Source organism: Pan paniscus, chromosome 10 (genome assembly GCF_029289425.2).
Source record: "Pan paniscus chromosome 10, NHGRI_mPanPan1-v2.0_pri, whole genome shotgun sequence".
Lineage (NCBI taxonomy): Eukaryota > Metazoa > Chordata > Mammalia > Primates > Hominidae > Pan > Pan paniscus.
The window spans coordinates 80682521-80699639 of record NC_073259.2 but is presented as its reverse complement, the minus strand read 5'-3'; the positions used below and the strand labels follow the sequence as shown (position 1 = coordinate 80699639).

The window sequence follows — 17119 nt, the reverse complement described above, 5'->3', positions numbered from 1 at the left end:
ATAGTTAACATTAGAACATATATTTTTAACAACTGCTTTTATTAAATATTTAAGACAGTTTAAAAACTTTCCTTACCTAAACTTTAAAATAAAACTTCACAAAATAAAAATAAAACTACTGAAGTACATTTTTGTTAGACTTTTCCTGAATCTATATCACATTAGATAAAATACTTAATATTTTAAAAAACTTCATCATTAGTTCAAAGCAATTGAACAAAAGGTTGTTCTTATATAATTAAAATTTGGGATTCTAGAATAATTTACAAGAACATTTTTTCATAAGTTCACATATACTAATTTCAACAAATAAATTATGCTTAGGACAAGTATTATTTAATCTGCTTTAAAGAATATATAATTAACTTAAAATTAACACATTGTGAGATACCGATAGTATGCTGAAACCATTTTAGGAAACTTGAACTACTTTTTCGTAAGTAGATTAAAGTATTCCTGCAACTTACTAATACTACTAAATTGTTTAAACAGCTTTTCTTAAGGATAAATTCCATCCCAATTTATATTCCAATTATTAGAGTTTAAACTCTATTGTTTTATTATAATTTCAAAATGTAACATATTTCTGTAAAACACAAGTAAGCACTAGGAAATCAAACAATAAAAATTATACTAGGTATCATAAATGTTTTGAGAACTAGTGTACAAAAATAGTTGTATAATATTATGTATACCTAAAAATGATTGACTTCCCCTCTGTAGCAAGGAATTATTTTTCCTGTTGCCCTCATTCCCTTGGTTCATTATTTCTTTTTCTTTTTCATTTATTGTAATATGAGTTCATTCCTTCAGGCCATATTCATCTCTGTATTCCTTTCCCTCACTAAGTGCCTTGTGAAATAAAAGATGCTCAATAAATATTTCTTTAAGTATAGTTATATATTGTATCTATACAATATATATTCTTATGTATTGTCAAATGATAATTCAGCTATGATCTCTGATAATGAAAAATTATCTCTGATAATTATCTCTGATAATGAAAAAATCAGGTGTAAGAAATCTTAATTATTTTTCATTATATGTGCTTTTACTATTTCTTTATTAGGTGTACATGGTTACTTCATGAGAGTACCCAGGTGAATAAGCAAGCTATTTTAGGTTCTCCAACTTCTTAGAAAAGAATTCCTTAAAATTCTAATTGCCAGTAGATTTTAATTAAATATATTATTGTAAACTTCCTTAGGGATTCCTTTACTGCATCTAATCCAGTAGTACTAAAATTGCATTGTTTTTCACAACTTAATCTGCATAGATTTATAGACATTTTACCAAATATTATTTTTACTGATTGAGATGCACACAATTTATCTGCATTCTGACCATCTGTTACTATAGACAGAATTTGTCAGATAAATTTGTGTTGAAAATTAAGCAAATTATCAGTACTTTAAGGTTATGTTTAAACAATGTTCAATAAAAGATACAGACAGGAAATATAATTAATAAACTAAATGAATTAAATTATTTGTCCCAATATTTGATTATTTATACTGACCAAATTAAATCATAACATTTCATCCAGTTGTTTAACATCCTGCAAATTAGAAATGCAAAAGTTAACAAACAATGAAATTATTGCAAATATATTTAACTGTGTATTTTGATGCTGGTCTAGTATTTGGAAAATCTCCAATTAATGCAATCGATAGAGATATTTTCAACATATATTTATATTTTAGTTGGGGAATGATGTTGTGATAGACTTAGGTTATTATATTGGTTCCCAAAATAACAACAAACATTGTGATTTTATTTTTTTAGAGACAGGATCTCACTCTGTCACCCAGGCTGGAGTACAGTGATCATAGCTCACTAGAGCACTGAACTTTTGGACTTAAATAATTCTCCCACCTCAGCCTCCCCAGTAGCTGGGACAACAGGTGCACACCACCATGCCTGGCTAAGTTTTCATTTTTATTTTTATAGAAATGGGGCCTCAATATGTTTCCCAGACTGGTCTCAAACCCCTGTGCTCAAGTGATCCTCCCACCCTCAACCTCCCACAGTGCTGGGATTACAGGCATGAGCCACTGTGCCCAGCCCTATTTTGTAGTTTTAAATAGCTCATGTTGCTACCTGAGCCCCAGTTTTCTCATCAGAATATTAGGGCTCACAACATTTATTATGCTTTTGTGATGAGTCAAATAAAACAAAATGTATAAAACAGTTCTTTGAGAAAGCAATGCATTTTATCAATACATGGCATAACCTTAATAATAGCCTCACAAGATATTATACTTATAATATTTGTAAATAATACTATCACAAAAATCTTAGTCCTATGATATAATTGTCCTGGAGATAATATAAAATAATGCAAGTTTATGACCCAACTAAAATACATGTTATTGAAACTCAAGAATAGACCTAGTATTGTAGATGTTAGTCTTAGAGGTTGAGATTGTGTATTTTAGAAACTTCAAAGATTATAGAAAATTTTTAAGAAAAAATGTGTAAAAATGGGGAAATCTTTTTATTTACAAGTTACCTGGAAATGTTTAATACTCAATGTGATAAATAATGTTGTCCTTTCTAATTGAAACTACTTTTTTGTACACATATTGGCACAGCAAATTGCTATGGCTGGAGGTTGGACACTTTCAACAGTTAGTTATTTCATGCATACATATAATTTGTAAAGCCGACAAAAAAGAAAAGATAAAAACTCTAAGTAGAAAATAGAATTTTATAACTACGTTTTACAGATTATTCCAAGAGATATCATTGGTTATTTTATTCTTTTGAAAATATTACTTATTTAAACAACTAAAAAAACCGGTAAAGCCTGATATAATTTCAACATTAGAAAGAATAAATTATTGAAAAATATGTAGAACAAAAACACCATCTTAATGCCATTGGTACCACTATACTGTTGAGCAAGTATTATATGAGGTATTGAACATTGCACATAATTATACACTTAGGATTTGAGATTGTAGATAAACCAGTTGTTCAAGGCCACTAAAATACTGAAAAAGGATTATGATTATTAACAGTGAGGAGGAAAATACAACTATAAAAGCCCTTCAAACTCAAATCTGGAAACGGTAATTTTACTCAAAAATATACCACAACTACTAAGAGATTTTAGTAATTCATGACACAAAACAAGACATCCACCTCTAATTTTTTTCTTATCTATTACATGAATTCAGTGGTGACAGACCACATATTTGGGACCTCCATTGCAGTGTGATATTTATTATTGTTATATTTTAGAAGTTACTCATTTAATTAAGGATTTTATAAACGTGGTATGTAGTAACTGGATTTTATCATTTCTGATAAATGGAAAAAGTTTAGATTTTATACTAAAAGTATTATCATGCCTATTCACATCATGTAAAGTATTTAAAATTCATGTATTTTAATTGAATGAAGTGCTGAAAAATTTAGGTATGACTAATAGGTATTACTTGCTTATATGATAAAATTCAATTTTAGGTGGTACTTTATTCTATAGATTCGGAAATAGCTCCTCTTTTCTACTAATTTAAAATAATTCTATGGCTCTGGTTCCTAAAATGTCTAATTATTTTCACTATTCAGTGCGTACTGTTAGAATATATTTCTTTCAATGATTTGTAAGATTTGGTGGAGTGAAAAACCTCAGGAAAATAAGATGTGATTTACAAACATTTGGCTATGTAGAGTAGTTGCATTGGTATTTTATACTGGTAAACTTAAAAATATGCTAATTTTGAAGCATCTAAGCAACGTTTGGAGAGCTGGCCTACTGGGTGAGAATACCATTTAAAAACATTTGTGTTACACAACACACAGCCATGAAAATGGCTATTCAAAATTCCCAGGTAGAACACAGTTGTCAGTGCCAAAAGAAAAGCTTTGTACATTAACACAAGAAAAGGAACTTTTCATCTTAAGGGATGGCACAACTGGCATAAAAGGTCATTAAATGCTAATAGACCCACTTGAGGTATGCTCGCTTAATGGAGGATTAGAGCAAAACAGACTTAAAAGACCAACATGCAGAGAATTTTTTTAACTCTCTGGACTACTCAGCATAAGGTAGGAAAACAAACAAGATGGAAAATAAACTCTTTTTCAGCACTAATAATTATAAGTTTGCATAATTGTTTCATGCAAAAGGAACTTTGACAGAAAACGATGGCAAAATCTATAGGCAAGACTGACACAGGAGAACTGGAATAGTAGTTTATACAAAAATTTTGTTTGTATTCATCTTCATGTAGCAGAATAGACCACTGTTCAAGAAGTAGATGAAAAATTCATAACAGTTGAGAAATTTAGTTAGGACATAGAAAGAATAATGTTGAGATAAATTCCTCGAAGCCTTTTGCAACTGTCCTTAAGTTTATAAAAAGAGATAAATTTTCTTTGATCTGAAGACATTCTTTGTACATGTGCAGTGTACAACATACTATATACATATGGGGCTTCCCTATGTACATATACATATGCATACACTATCTATACGCCTTTTAAAATGTATACACAGCTTTAACTCAAAGAAAATGAGTTAGCAACACAGTAATCATTGCCAGACAATCCAAGTGCTGAAATAAGTGATGTTCATCATGTCAAGGGCTATTTTACCTCTCACGTTGCCCAAAATTGAGAATATCGTTTCTGTTTTTAGTTTTTCTTTCATTGCAATACTGATTGTCATATATAATCTTTGTGCTTTTGCATAATGCCCATCCTAGGTGTAACACATATTCACACACAACACTGGACGTTTGAAATAAGCATGCTGGAACACAGGCAGGACAATATATCCATGCACAGATATTCTGAATATGTTTTTCCAAATCGACTGTAACATCGACATGCATCACTATCATATTTGGTCCTGTACAGCAAGGAATGTACAGCTGAAGCAATCATGGCTAGTTTCACTTGCAAGAGTTTCTTTAGAGAGGAACACCCAGTAGAGAAACAGAACAGAATGAATGAAACAAATAAAAAATATCCCCCGAAACCAAAAAATAAAAACTAAAAAAAAATTCCTCCCACACGTTAACACTGAAAATCTGGCCATTTTCTATGTAGTACATTTTCCTCATTCCACAAAAAGCGTGTCTTCTCATAAACTTCTGAGTTGAATTGTTTGTTTATAAGATACATATATTAGTGTCTTAGAGCTTTTCCTAACCATTGGAAAAGCTCGTCTTGGTAAAGCATTTTCCAGCGCACATTGGCTTCAACAGTTTCCACAGCTCGTGAGAAAGAAGCAGCAGCTACCCCATCATAGTTTTTCATGAAGTTCTTGAGCTGGAAAAAGAAATTTTAAAATGGTAAATCTGCCTGTCTTAAAAAGAACTCATGTCCAACAAACATGAACAAGAATCTATTTGAAACATTAAAAAACAGAATATATTTGAAACAAAATGCCACGACCACTATAGAAGATATATTTAGTACTGTGGAGTGAGCTTGGCAACTGAATGAAATATGACAGATTATGTCAATTAGTTGTGATGTAATTGATTTTGGAACAGAAAAAAAACAGTGGACATTACAACTTAAATAGCTCCAAATTCAGCTTCATGTTTCATGATTAGATATTAAAACAGACATTTAATTGATCATTTCAAAATCAGTTGATGGGATTGTGGCAAGGACTAGTTCTAACTTCAATGTGTATACAATGCACCAAGTAGCCTTAAACACTGAATATAAGGATTAAAGTTCACATTTTGTCTGCAGAGAGAAAATTATTTTTCATCTTCTCCAAATGAGTGGTATTGGGCTTGACATTATCTTTGATGTCATTGAATAACCAAAGTATTGTCTAGTGGAAAAAAAGTAATGGTGCTATGAAAATTGTATGATTAATGACATGACAATCACCTGTGTAACTAGATTTTGAAAGAATAAAGGAGGGATATAGTCTTATTTAGCTAGAGAATCTGAGCATTTAAGTTATAATTCTTAAATGTTTTGCCATATTTTTTGACATAAAATTTTATTTGGAGAGTTCACATACTCTGGAAATACTCCAAGATTTTACTTCAAGATTAAATACCAGAAGTTTTTCCTTTCTGTTTGATATATCTTAAGAAGCTGGCAATGAACTAACAATTGTGATGCTAATAGACAAATGTGAAAAATCAACTTGTAACACAGAAACATTATGTGGTGTAATTAGTGTGGGGTGTGATTCATCACATGGTGGGCGCCACATGGAAGATATGCCAGGAGGGAAATGCAGTGTATCAAGATTGGCTCAGGGGCAGGCAGAAATGGTAGTCGACGATGGAGTTAAAATGCGGTTATAACTTTCTGAATTGATTTAGAAATTAGTTCATGGATAGCTTAGTTTATTTATAAGTGTTACTTTGATTACATGATACTGATGGGTTCTCAGAGTTTTTACTCTGCTTTCCTACAAAGCCCTTTGCCCAGCAGCATTAGCAATGGATAACTGTATCTCAGAGGTACATCCTTTAGAAGATTTCTAAATCACTGTGCTTTCATAACAAACATGTAAAATAGCCAATGTATAACAAAGACTTATGGGTGTTGTCCTTAAAACTGATATGGCATTTGACCAAATTACATATATTAAGAAAAAAGGAAGAAGCAAAGGGATTGGAGTTAATAAATATTAATGTTGCAGGCATTGTGCCATGGGGATAGAAATATATATACACATATATATAAAGGGAGAGTCTAATGGAAGTACTTGAATCATAATTTTAAACTTTATCTGATTAACACAAGAATACATTTGTACTTATATATTTATGTTCAGACTCATCCAGTCTGTATCCTTAAAGCAAAAAGTAATACATTTTGATCTATGTTTTGAATTTCATTTTATTGTAAAAATATGATATTATAATGGCATTATTTACATGTTATAGGTCAATCAGAAAAAAATTACATATGCTCCTTTTAAAGTATATTCTGAATTATTACTTTTTTTCCTAGGCAGTCACTGAATACACCAGAGAGTCATAAATGACCCTTTAGCAACTTTAACTCTGTGGAGCATGCTCTTGGCTTCCTTATGAGATGGTAAGCCAGCCTAAACACATAAAGTAAAACTCTTAAGTCCTCCTCAAAGGCAAACTATGGGTTTGAATATGAACGTTTATTGACAGAGAGATAGTAGGTTGGATTATCCTGCAAAAGAACTCTCAACAGAAAATGTGAACTGGTGGGTCTCTAGAGATTCACTTCTTAAATCATGATTTAAGTGCAGTAAATACTCCCCTTGTGGGCTCAGAGAGTCTGAGGTGCCTCATATGTATCTTAAGACGAACTTACTCATCAGAACACATCTGGCCTACTTTCTACAGTTGCCATTAATTGATCTTATGCCCCATAATTCTCCATAGCTCTGATATCCAACATGTGGTTGGAATTGCCTCTGACTGGCCCTGGTACACGCTCACAGTGCCTTACAAACCCCTGCCTCACCTTAGAGGGCTTGGGGTAAAAGAAAGGCAGTTAGCATTCTAGTTTGCTTATTTCTTCCACTCTTTGGTAGGATTTATGCTGCCATTTGTGGGCGAAGAATTACCCGGGTGCCGAGGCAAGAGACTGAAGGCACAAACTGTAGCAGTGTAATAAAGAAAATAGTTAGAATAAAGAATAGTTATAATACAAATTAGATACAGAGATGATCATGGACAATTATCAATCATTAGTATAAACATTATTAATCATTAGCTTTTAATATTACTCTTTGTTGCATTACTAACACAACCTAGGAATAACCTAACCGGCGAGTATAGGGTCAGGTGCTGAAGGGACATTGTGAGAAGTGACCTAGAAGGCAAGAGGTGAGCCCTCTGTCACGCCCACATAAGGGCCGCTTGAGGGCTCCTTGGTCAAGCGGTAATGCCAGTGCCAGGGAAGGCACCCGTTCCTTATCAGACTGCAAAAGGGAGTCTCCTTTCCTTGGAGGAGTCAGGGAACACTCTGCTCCACCAGCTTCTTGTGGGAGGCTGGATATTATCCGGGCCTACCCACAGACATCCAGAGGCCTAAACCCCTCCCTGTGGTGCTGTGCTTCAATGCTCATGCTCCTTGTCCACTTTCATGTTCCTCCCGTACTCCTGGTTTCTCTTTGAAGTTCGTAGTAGATAGCGGTAGAAGAAATAGTGAAAGTCTTAAAGTCTTTGATCTTTCTTATAAGTACGTAGAAGAAAACGCTGACATATGCTGCCTTCCCTCTCTGCTTTGGCTACCTAAAAGGGAAGGGCCCCCTGTCCCATGATCATGTGACTTGCTTGACCTTATCAATCACTTGGATGACTTACCCTCCTTACCCTGCCCCCTTGTCTTGTATACAATAAATATCAGCACGCCCAGCCATTCGGGGCCACTACCGGTCTCCTCATCTTGGTGGTAGTGGTCCCCGGGTCCCAGCTGTTTTCTCTTTATCTCTTTGTCTTGTGTCTTTATTTCTTACAGTCTCTTGTCTCCGCAAGCAGGGAGAATACCTGCTAAGTCCTGTAGGGCTGGACCCTACACCATTAGTTTTTGTTTTTGTTTTTGTTTTAAATTGTGTTTTCTAACTATACCATGATATGATTTTATTTTAAAATGTTGCAACTTTAGGCACTTTTATAAAATAACATTTAATAAAATGGCAATGTTGTTTGTGCTCCCTATCTTCTTAGCATAAAACTTTGAAGCATGTTTGTTAATTTTTCTATTAAAAAGATTTCAGCATTAAAATTTCCTCTTATTTCAGGGTATCCTAGATATCAACATCATAAGATAAATTATTTTTAGAGTAGATTGTAAAACATAATATACTCTTAACTATGTAAATGAATAGAATTAACTATTGCCCTATTATAAAGTTTATATCTTCAATATTAAAACTGTAAATGTAATGCCTTTGATGCATAGGATCTATGTTCCTCCACAACAGTGAGGTATGTTAGGTTTAAAAAGCAGAAAAATGGGCACGTGAAAGGACTGGTTAATAGTCATTAATGTGGAAAAATGGCAAGGGTCTCTGAGGTTCAAGAAGATCGTCTCCATTAGTTTAAAATTAAATAAATAACAGATTGCCTTATGGAGAAACATTGTTCAATTTGCTAGAGCCATGCAATTAAAATTAAAAGGAAACTCCAGTTTCAGGTACTAGAATACTGTTTTTGGGAGAAAACCATGGAACAATGTAAGTGTCTTTACTGAACCCACCTAAAGCTGATGAGGATCATTAAAATCTGGAATGAGTTTTCAGAATTCATAAAGATGCTGATTCCCTTTTGATCTATAAACCCTTGGAAATAAGAATATGTCATATGCACAGGGAGCCCATTGGGCTTTCTGCTTATGAGGCTTATGGGTTATGGTAGAATGCAAGTGAATTCTCCTCAGACTTTTCTATTTAAGAAAGGGGGGTTATCATCATAAAAACCAAAACCCCCACCCCATCTGACAATAATGTTCCTCAATCTTAGAGATGATGTAAGTATTAAAAAGCCTCAGGCAGCATCTGTTAAACTGCAAAGCCAGAGTAAATAACTCCACAGTGAAGAGATTCATTCCTCATGCCACTTAGAGGCTGCATTGTGATGTTAGCTGCTTTGTAGATAATGAAATAAAAGCCATAATTTAGTTTCAATTTTGAAATTATACCCTTCATTATAGGAGCACTTTGAAACATCTAAAATGGCAATTAAATAAAGTGTAAAAATTTAATAAATCAGTGAAATATGTAAGACAAAACAGTCAGTATGTGATAAAATCAATTAAATGTCTAAAATATTTTCTTTTCATAGCCTGGGTAATACCAAGTCCAGGAAAATATGAAAGGCAAATGGAGTTAGAGGAAAGCAAGAAGAAGAGAAATTAGAGAAGGGATAAGAGAGAGGTAGGGAGGAGAGGAGATAAAAGAGAAGGAGAGAAGCACAGAGAACGAAGGAAGCAAACAGGAGAGAAGAGAAGAGGGAGAGATTTTGCTCTGTGCTCGCTTCAATGGCTGCACAGGTTGTGACTAAATGAGTCTTTAATTCCCAGATTATTGAATGTGAAATCATGAAATTAAAAGTACTTCATTTAAATACAGAGAAAATTGGAAGTAATCATTAATTTACTTGTTCTTTCTTTCTGTTTTTTATGGATATGAAAACAGTCCTTTCCATTTAGCTTCCTTTATTTAAAAAATAGTAAAATATGTTCTGGGGCTTTCAAATTTAATCCTTCAGGGTTGGGAACCCACATAGCAGGGATAAAGACTGAATTTCAAATCATTACAATCAGAGACTTAGCTTAGCTTAGCTCATGGTGTGAAAGAAACCAAGTTAGTGCACACAGGATAATCATAGGAAACTGGACAATATTAGAAGATATTAAGGATGGTGCCAGGGTTGATGCTTCTAGGGAATGGTGCTCAGTGTGATTAGCTGTGGGGCACAGCATTAGGCATTCTGTCAGTGAAAACTGAGAAAACCATCATTCTCAATGTCAAATATCAGCTATATTTTACAATGGAGAACAGGAGCACAAGAAAAGGCCATCAATGTTTGAAGCGCGATCCATTGTAATCAATTAAAAGAGTCTATATTTTGCTTATTTTTCCTTCCTCCTTAACCCTCTCCCCATTTCTCATCTCTCTATATTAGTGAGGTGACTTAATGGCAAAACAAACAAATAAAACTAGCTGGCTTAAATTTCCAGAGTAATAAACCAGAAACAACATAGTAAGGAAATGTTAGATACTCCATAACCTGGACACCAGTCCTTAAAAATCAAGTTTATTTTCACTAATAAAATTCATTTGTGATTGTACCAAGCAGTTTTAAAGCAATTTATTAATCTCAATATATATTACCAGATATGCTCCTTTCTACGCTTAAGAATTTGTTTCATTTAAGAGGCTACATAGCACAAAGCGATATTATTATGTACAGTATGTCCGTTGTCTGTTTAAGGCTGACCACAAAGCAGTGAGACACATGGTCTATATCTCAACACCAACCTTTGTCCATTATACAAATACTGAGTCATTGACAGGATGGTTTTGTTATTTAGTGAATCCTACAGTGGGTTAATAGAATCATTTGAGGAATAGCTGATTGGATCAATGATCTCTGAAGTGGATTGTGGGTCTCCAGGTTTGAAAATTACTACATTCAAACATTCCTTGCAGGCCTTCAACGTTTGACATGTAAAAATACTCTTTGCAAATTATGAATTGAGTAGTCTTTAACGTGTGTGTGTGTGTGCGTGTGTGGTGTGCGTGTGTAAGTAAAAGGAATGGATGTGAATCTGTTGGAAAGAAATGACTGAAGTAAATGCATAATTTCAAATGTTTATAAAAGAAAATAATTAGACTTCATCTTAAAATATTTACCTCTTTGAGTTCACCTTCAGTATTAAGAAATTCTGTGACACCACTGATGAGTTTGGAATTCATAAACAATGCTTCTCCATACCTCAAAAGAAAAAAAGAGTCTTAATGTCAATGCAGGTCATAATTTAAAAAAATATTACTATAAAGATTTTTTAGAGTTTTCTCAAGGGTTCCATTTGCTCAGTGTTGTCAGAGACTGCCAGATCTCTGAGCACTCAAGCCCATTTCTCTAGGGAGTCAGGGAGGGACAAAGAGTTATGGCTTTGGGATATCATCAGGTCCCACCTAATATGGTTCACAGTGTTTCAGAGAAGTCTGAGTTGTAGCAAATTTTTTAAAGGGGCCCTCTAAAACTGGATTTAGGGATTAACAGTATATTTCCAAGCCAAGGCCTGAGAACAAAATATTTTAAAACTTTCAATTACAAAGCAACCTAGCTTACTGGAAGGGAAAATGATTCCATAAAAGGCAAGAGGAGCTGCAGGATCAACCTGGGCACTGTCAGATCCTTTGATATGATTAGTCATAATTGACACTGGCATTTTCATATTATTTTATTCTTAGAAATTGAGGCAAAATGCATTCTCAAAAATGCATTTTCTTATTTCATTCTTAGAAACTGATGCAAAATACATTCTCAAAAATGCATTTTTATATTTCATTCTTAGAAACTGAGGCAAAATGCATTCTCAAAAATGTTCTCCAAAATATTAGCTTTTTTCATGTGTACATTAAAGTAAAACATCTACTTGTTCATTTGGATTGCCTAATCCTTGTACTACAAACACGATTACTTGACTTTTGACCCAAGACAAGGAACAACTTGTGTCAGTGAGTTGAAAAGAATACTCATTTTACTGATTTGTCCCTTCTATGCTAAGGATACCTATCACAGGTTATCATACTTTTAGAACTAAGGTGAGTACAATAAAAATAAGACTCTGGGTTTTTAAAGACAAGGCTCTACACACTGTTATAAGGGGTTTTTTATTGCTTCCCTAACTAACTTGTAGGATCTTAAGCATCTAATTTAAGATTTAATTTAGCTTCTGTAGAACTTAGTTTTCTCATCTATAAAATGAGAAGGTTGAACTAAATGACCACTGAGATTTGTTGTAATTCTGACATTGAACTATTCCACAGAAAAAAAGTTAGCTAAGTAAAAGCAAACAAATAGGCATTCAATAATAATGTAAGTGATCATTTTCAATCAGTATGTGGGTACAAAATTGTCCAATTATGCAGGCAAATAACAATTCTTTTTCTAAAGAAGTGTTAGTTGTTTTTACTTATATTGTCCTGTGAAGATATAACAAGAAAATAATAAGGTACAGTCTGTTCCTTGAAGGTATTATACTATCCACTTGAAGAGCTAGACATGTAATCAGATAATATTTCCACGTATTGTGGCTAAATGTGGTGGTGATAAAATTATACACAGTGCTCAGAGAGGATTTCTTTATCTGTAGGGTCTTGGGAATGGCTTCTGAGAGAAAATGGCATCTAGATTGACCATGGAGTAGTTCTGAGCAACAGGAAAGAAAGTAATTTTAGGCAGAAGATGAACATAAACAAAGACGAAGAGACGTGAAAAGACATGGTTTGTGCAGACAAGTACAAGCAGTTTGATATTAACAGTGCATACAGGCCAAGGCGGTGGCTCACGCCTGTGATCCCAGCACTTTTGGGAAGCTAAGGCAGGTGGATTGCTTGAGCTCAGGAGTTGGAGACCAGCCTGGGCAACATGGGGAAACCTTGTCTCTACAAAAAATAGAAAAATTAGCCGGGTGTGGTGGTGTATGTCTGTAGTCCCAGCTACTCAGGAGACTGAAGTGGAAGGCTCACCTGAGCTCAGGAGGTCAAGGCTGCAAAGAGCTGTGATTGTGCCACTGTGCTCCAGCCTGGGTGACAGAGTGAGACCTTGTCTCAAAACACAAAAAACAACATCAACAAAAAAAATTAGTCCATACACTGATACATTGTGAGCCTGAGGATTGAAGAACAAGACGCTGACAAAATATGCAGAGGACATATTAAGGGGCTTAAATTATAAATCTCACATAGAAAGTTTTATAGCAGGGAAATATCACATTTGCTTTTCTGAAAGGTTCTTGGGATGAAGGGAAGAGGCTAAAGTGTGTTTATATAATTATAGAGGCAGTGAGACAGAAGGCTATTATTGTAAGAGTACTGGGAAGAGATGAGAACCTGCACTGGGGAAGTGGTCACAAAAAAAGAGGAATAATTCAACAAACTTTAGAAAATGTTAAATTGATATAACCTAGAGTCTAATTGTTATATATGGCAAGAGAAAAGGGGATGCCTATGTAGACTTCCAGATGTTGGGCTTGAGCAATTGGTGGATGGCTACAAGATTTACTGAGAAAAGGAGGATAAAAGAAAAATCACCCATTTAGCTTTGCAGGCACACTCATAAAGGAAACCTCGATGGCCAATTAACCACCACAGGGAGAAAGGCAGGGCAAATGTCTGAATTAGAGATACAGATTTGGGAGTAATTGAAACCATGAGAGTAGAAGGCATCTAAAATCAGGAAGAACTTGCAGAGTGGGAAGAAGAGTACCTTCACAGGAAGAAGAGCTCCGTGAATGCCAGCATTCAAAAAATCGACAGAGGAGCAGGAGCCCGTGAAGATTATGCTCCTATTTGTCAATGTAAACACCATCGTATTTTTAGATAGGATGGAGATCATGGATTCAGTGAGACAAAATAAGCATATCAGGAACCAAACATTTTTTGGTAGGCAATAAACTATATATGCCTATAATTGCATTGCCCTGAACACTGATTTACAAAACCACTCCCTAAAGAAACTGTGTATTGGTAGATGTTTGATATTCTTTTAAGTTAAATGTTTGTATACATTAATTTTACCTTAAGTGTCTATTCACTCTATTATATGCACAAAAGCAAAGCAAGCTTTAATCGTCCAACTATTATAAGATCTGAGCTGAAAATATTAAAAAAGTCAATGTGTCTTATAGAAATATCAGTGTTTTCTGTCAATGAAATACCTATGGATAGAGTGTTTTAATATGACACAGCCATTCTAATTGAACTCATTATACCAGGGCAACTGATGAAGGTATGCTTAAAAATAATAAAGTTTACACACTAGCTTTTCAGAGACAGAACAGTAAGTCTGCTTACTGTCTGGGAACATTTAAGTTAAAGAAAAACAAGCAGCATTTACACGCTTTATAATAAATTGAATTTTAATAGGCCATAGAGATTATCAGAGTAATAAACTAGTGTGTATTATAATATATTTAAATGCATAATGAAATATCTTATAAAATTGAGGCTAAAGAATTCTCACCATGAAACAAGATGTCCTGGGAGTAAATTTTACTGCAACTGGAATTATACAATGATTCAAATGATTAATATTCCTTCTCTATATCATGGTTTTATTCAGGTATTTTAAGATATTTATATTTATTTAAAGAAAATTTAAAACAATTATACGGAAGTAATTAATGTTTTATTTTTATAATACCACTGTATTTATAAATCATTTCTATAACATATTCAAGATACAGGGGTTTTATGATACAGTGTCTTCAACTTTGGACAGTCTGATAGATTTTCCAGGAAAGTTGCTCAGCTAAGCCTTTTATACTCCAAATGTTTGCACATATAATTAATTCATCAATTTTAATAAATGAATTATAGAATTTTAAAAATAATTTGGAGTTCCACGGGAGTGGCAACATTTATCTTGGTTGAATATTTTAAAATCTAAACCTATTGCATGGATCTTAGCTTTAACACAAAACTTGGGCCTTTATTCCTCCTATGTCGGCTTTACTTTACTCATTCAAGTAAGAATTCTAATTTCTACCTGGTATTTAATATCTTCCATTTATCCCTGAAAAACTTCCAGGCAAGGTCTCGACCATGTGGATTTCGAGCTACATGGATTATGACATCAATTGCATCTTGATCCAGCACCACCTCAGAATTCAGTGACAGATTTAGAAGCCTTCAAAGATAGAATTTTGTAAAAATTTTTAGTCCAATAACTTAAACATTTTTATAATCTTACTAAAATTATAGGACCTAGTTTGTCATATTCTTCAAAAGAATAGTCTAGTGCAATCTTTAATAATGCAAACTTATAAATAGAACACATTTCTGTTTATAAAAGAGGATCAAACTCATAGTATTTTAATTAAAAACATTAAACTCTAAAAAAATCTTGTGAAAGGATATATCACAATTCTGTTTTGATGATTCAAATTCTCCTTTTAAATTCTTTATATTAAACACTTTTATAATAAAATATCTTCTTAAACATATATAAATTATATAAAATAATTACTCATAAAAAGATATAACCTCTGAAATCAAGTAGCTTTAGTCATTAACATGGCAGTTTTCCTCATGTTTAGGAAGATATATTTTAAAATAACTAGCATATATTCAAGTAAATAAAAGCAACTTCAGAGCAATTTGATTAACAGAGAATACTTTCATTAGAGAAACACATTTAGAAAATCAGTCGGCCTACCTGTTTAATAAATTCCTGTCATCACTGCAAGTTAAGGCTTCCAATAATATTTTCTTCTCAGAAACTGCTGTGGTGGAATGGAATTTCATCCATATGAATTCCCAGACATCCTCATCCAGTAGTGACACTCCTGTACAGTATACGATGTCTCTAACATTTAGTGGTATTCTAAAGAAGCAACCCATGGTGGTTTTCTATTAATTAAAAGCTTAACAGTACTGAAAATAAAGACAGGTTTTGCTTTATTTACTACAGTCAGTTTTTTAAAAGATTATTTTGCTAATTAGATTTTACCTGAAACAGAATACTACATAGTAATAATATTTTAAAAATATTTCTCACTGGATGAATAAAATAATGTCTTTTATTCAAAGGTAGTTTTGAACATAATTATTATTTCCACTCTTGACTATACTACTGGATGAATAAAATAATGTCTTTTATTCAAAGGTAGTTTTGAACATAATTATTATTTCCACTCTTGACTATACTTAAACAAAAATAGTAACATAAAGGCTTCACAAACCCATGAAAATAAGGCCCTTTTCTTTTCACCAACTTTAATATGGCTATTACACAAAGATTTTGCTCTTATAATTGGTAGACCCAAGAATGTCAAGAAAGTACCAGTTGAGGACACTAATTAATTTGGATAGAACGGAAACATTGTCTCTTAAATTCTTAGATAACTTTCTCTATAAGTAATTTTCTCAAGCAACTCTCCAAATTTTGGAGACCGAGAAGATTATAAATATAGGTAATAAACAGATACCAAAACATAAGTAGAAAGTTATTTTTTCCTATGTTTATAAAATAACTTAAAATATACTAAAATTTGACTTTGATCCAAAATGCAATATTATAGTGGGAAAGAGTAAATTTAATTAGACTTGGCTATTCATAAGTTGAAAATTTTCATCCCTACTTTGCCTTAGTGATTTTTCTTACTAAATATTATTTCTTTAAGTTTTGGTATGTACCCTACATTTACTGACTTTTTAATATGCTTCTCTGAAAAATGCTCCAATACTTTTTTTTTAAGTTTCAAAATTTAATTTTGCTTTTTTTCAACATTCACTAATCTATTATCAAATTTCTCATTAATAATTTGAATGTGGCAGTAATATACTGCTTTCTCTGGATAGCAAAAGCAAACAATGCCTTCTAAAGATTTAGGACCATGATGATTAAAACACTGCTATGATTAAAGGAGTATTTGGAAAACAGGAAGAATTGTGTGAATAACTACC

At 33.1% G+C, this 17119-nt stretch overlaps 1 protein-coding gene across 1 annotated transcript in view; it reads right to left on the bottom strand.

Annotated features, from left to right (window-relative positions):
* Positions 1-2690: 2690 nt before the first annotated feature.
* TRHDE (thyrotropin releasing hormone degrading enzyme) overlaps positions 2691-17119 on the bottom strand; it is a 396236-nt gene continuing 381807 nt past the window's right edge. Inside the window, exons 16-19 of the mRNA XM_003832902.6 lie at positions 15870-16037; positions 15201-15341; positions 11336-11417; positions 2691-5283 (exon numbers count right to left, since the gene is read on the bottom strand). Coding sequence (XP_003832950.4) covers positions 5140-5283; positions 11336-11417; positions 15201-15341; positions 15870-16037 — 535 coding nt within the window. The 3' untranslated portion in view covers positions 2691-5139. The remainder of the gene's footprint in view (positions 5284-11335; positions 11418-15200; positions 15342-15869; positions 16038-17119) is intronic.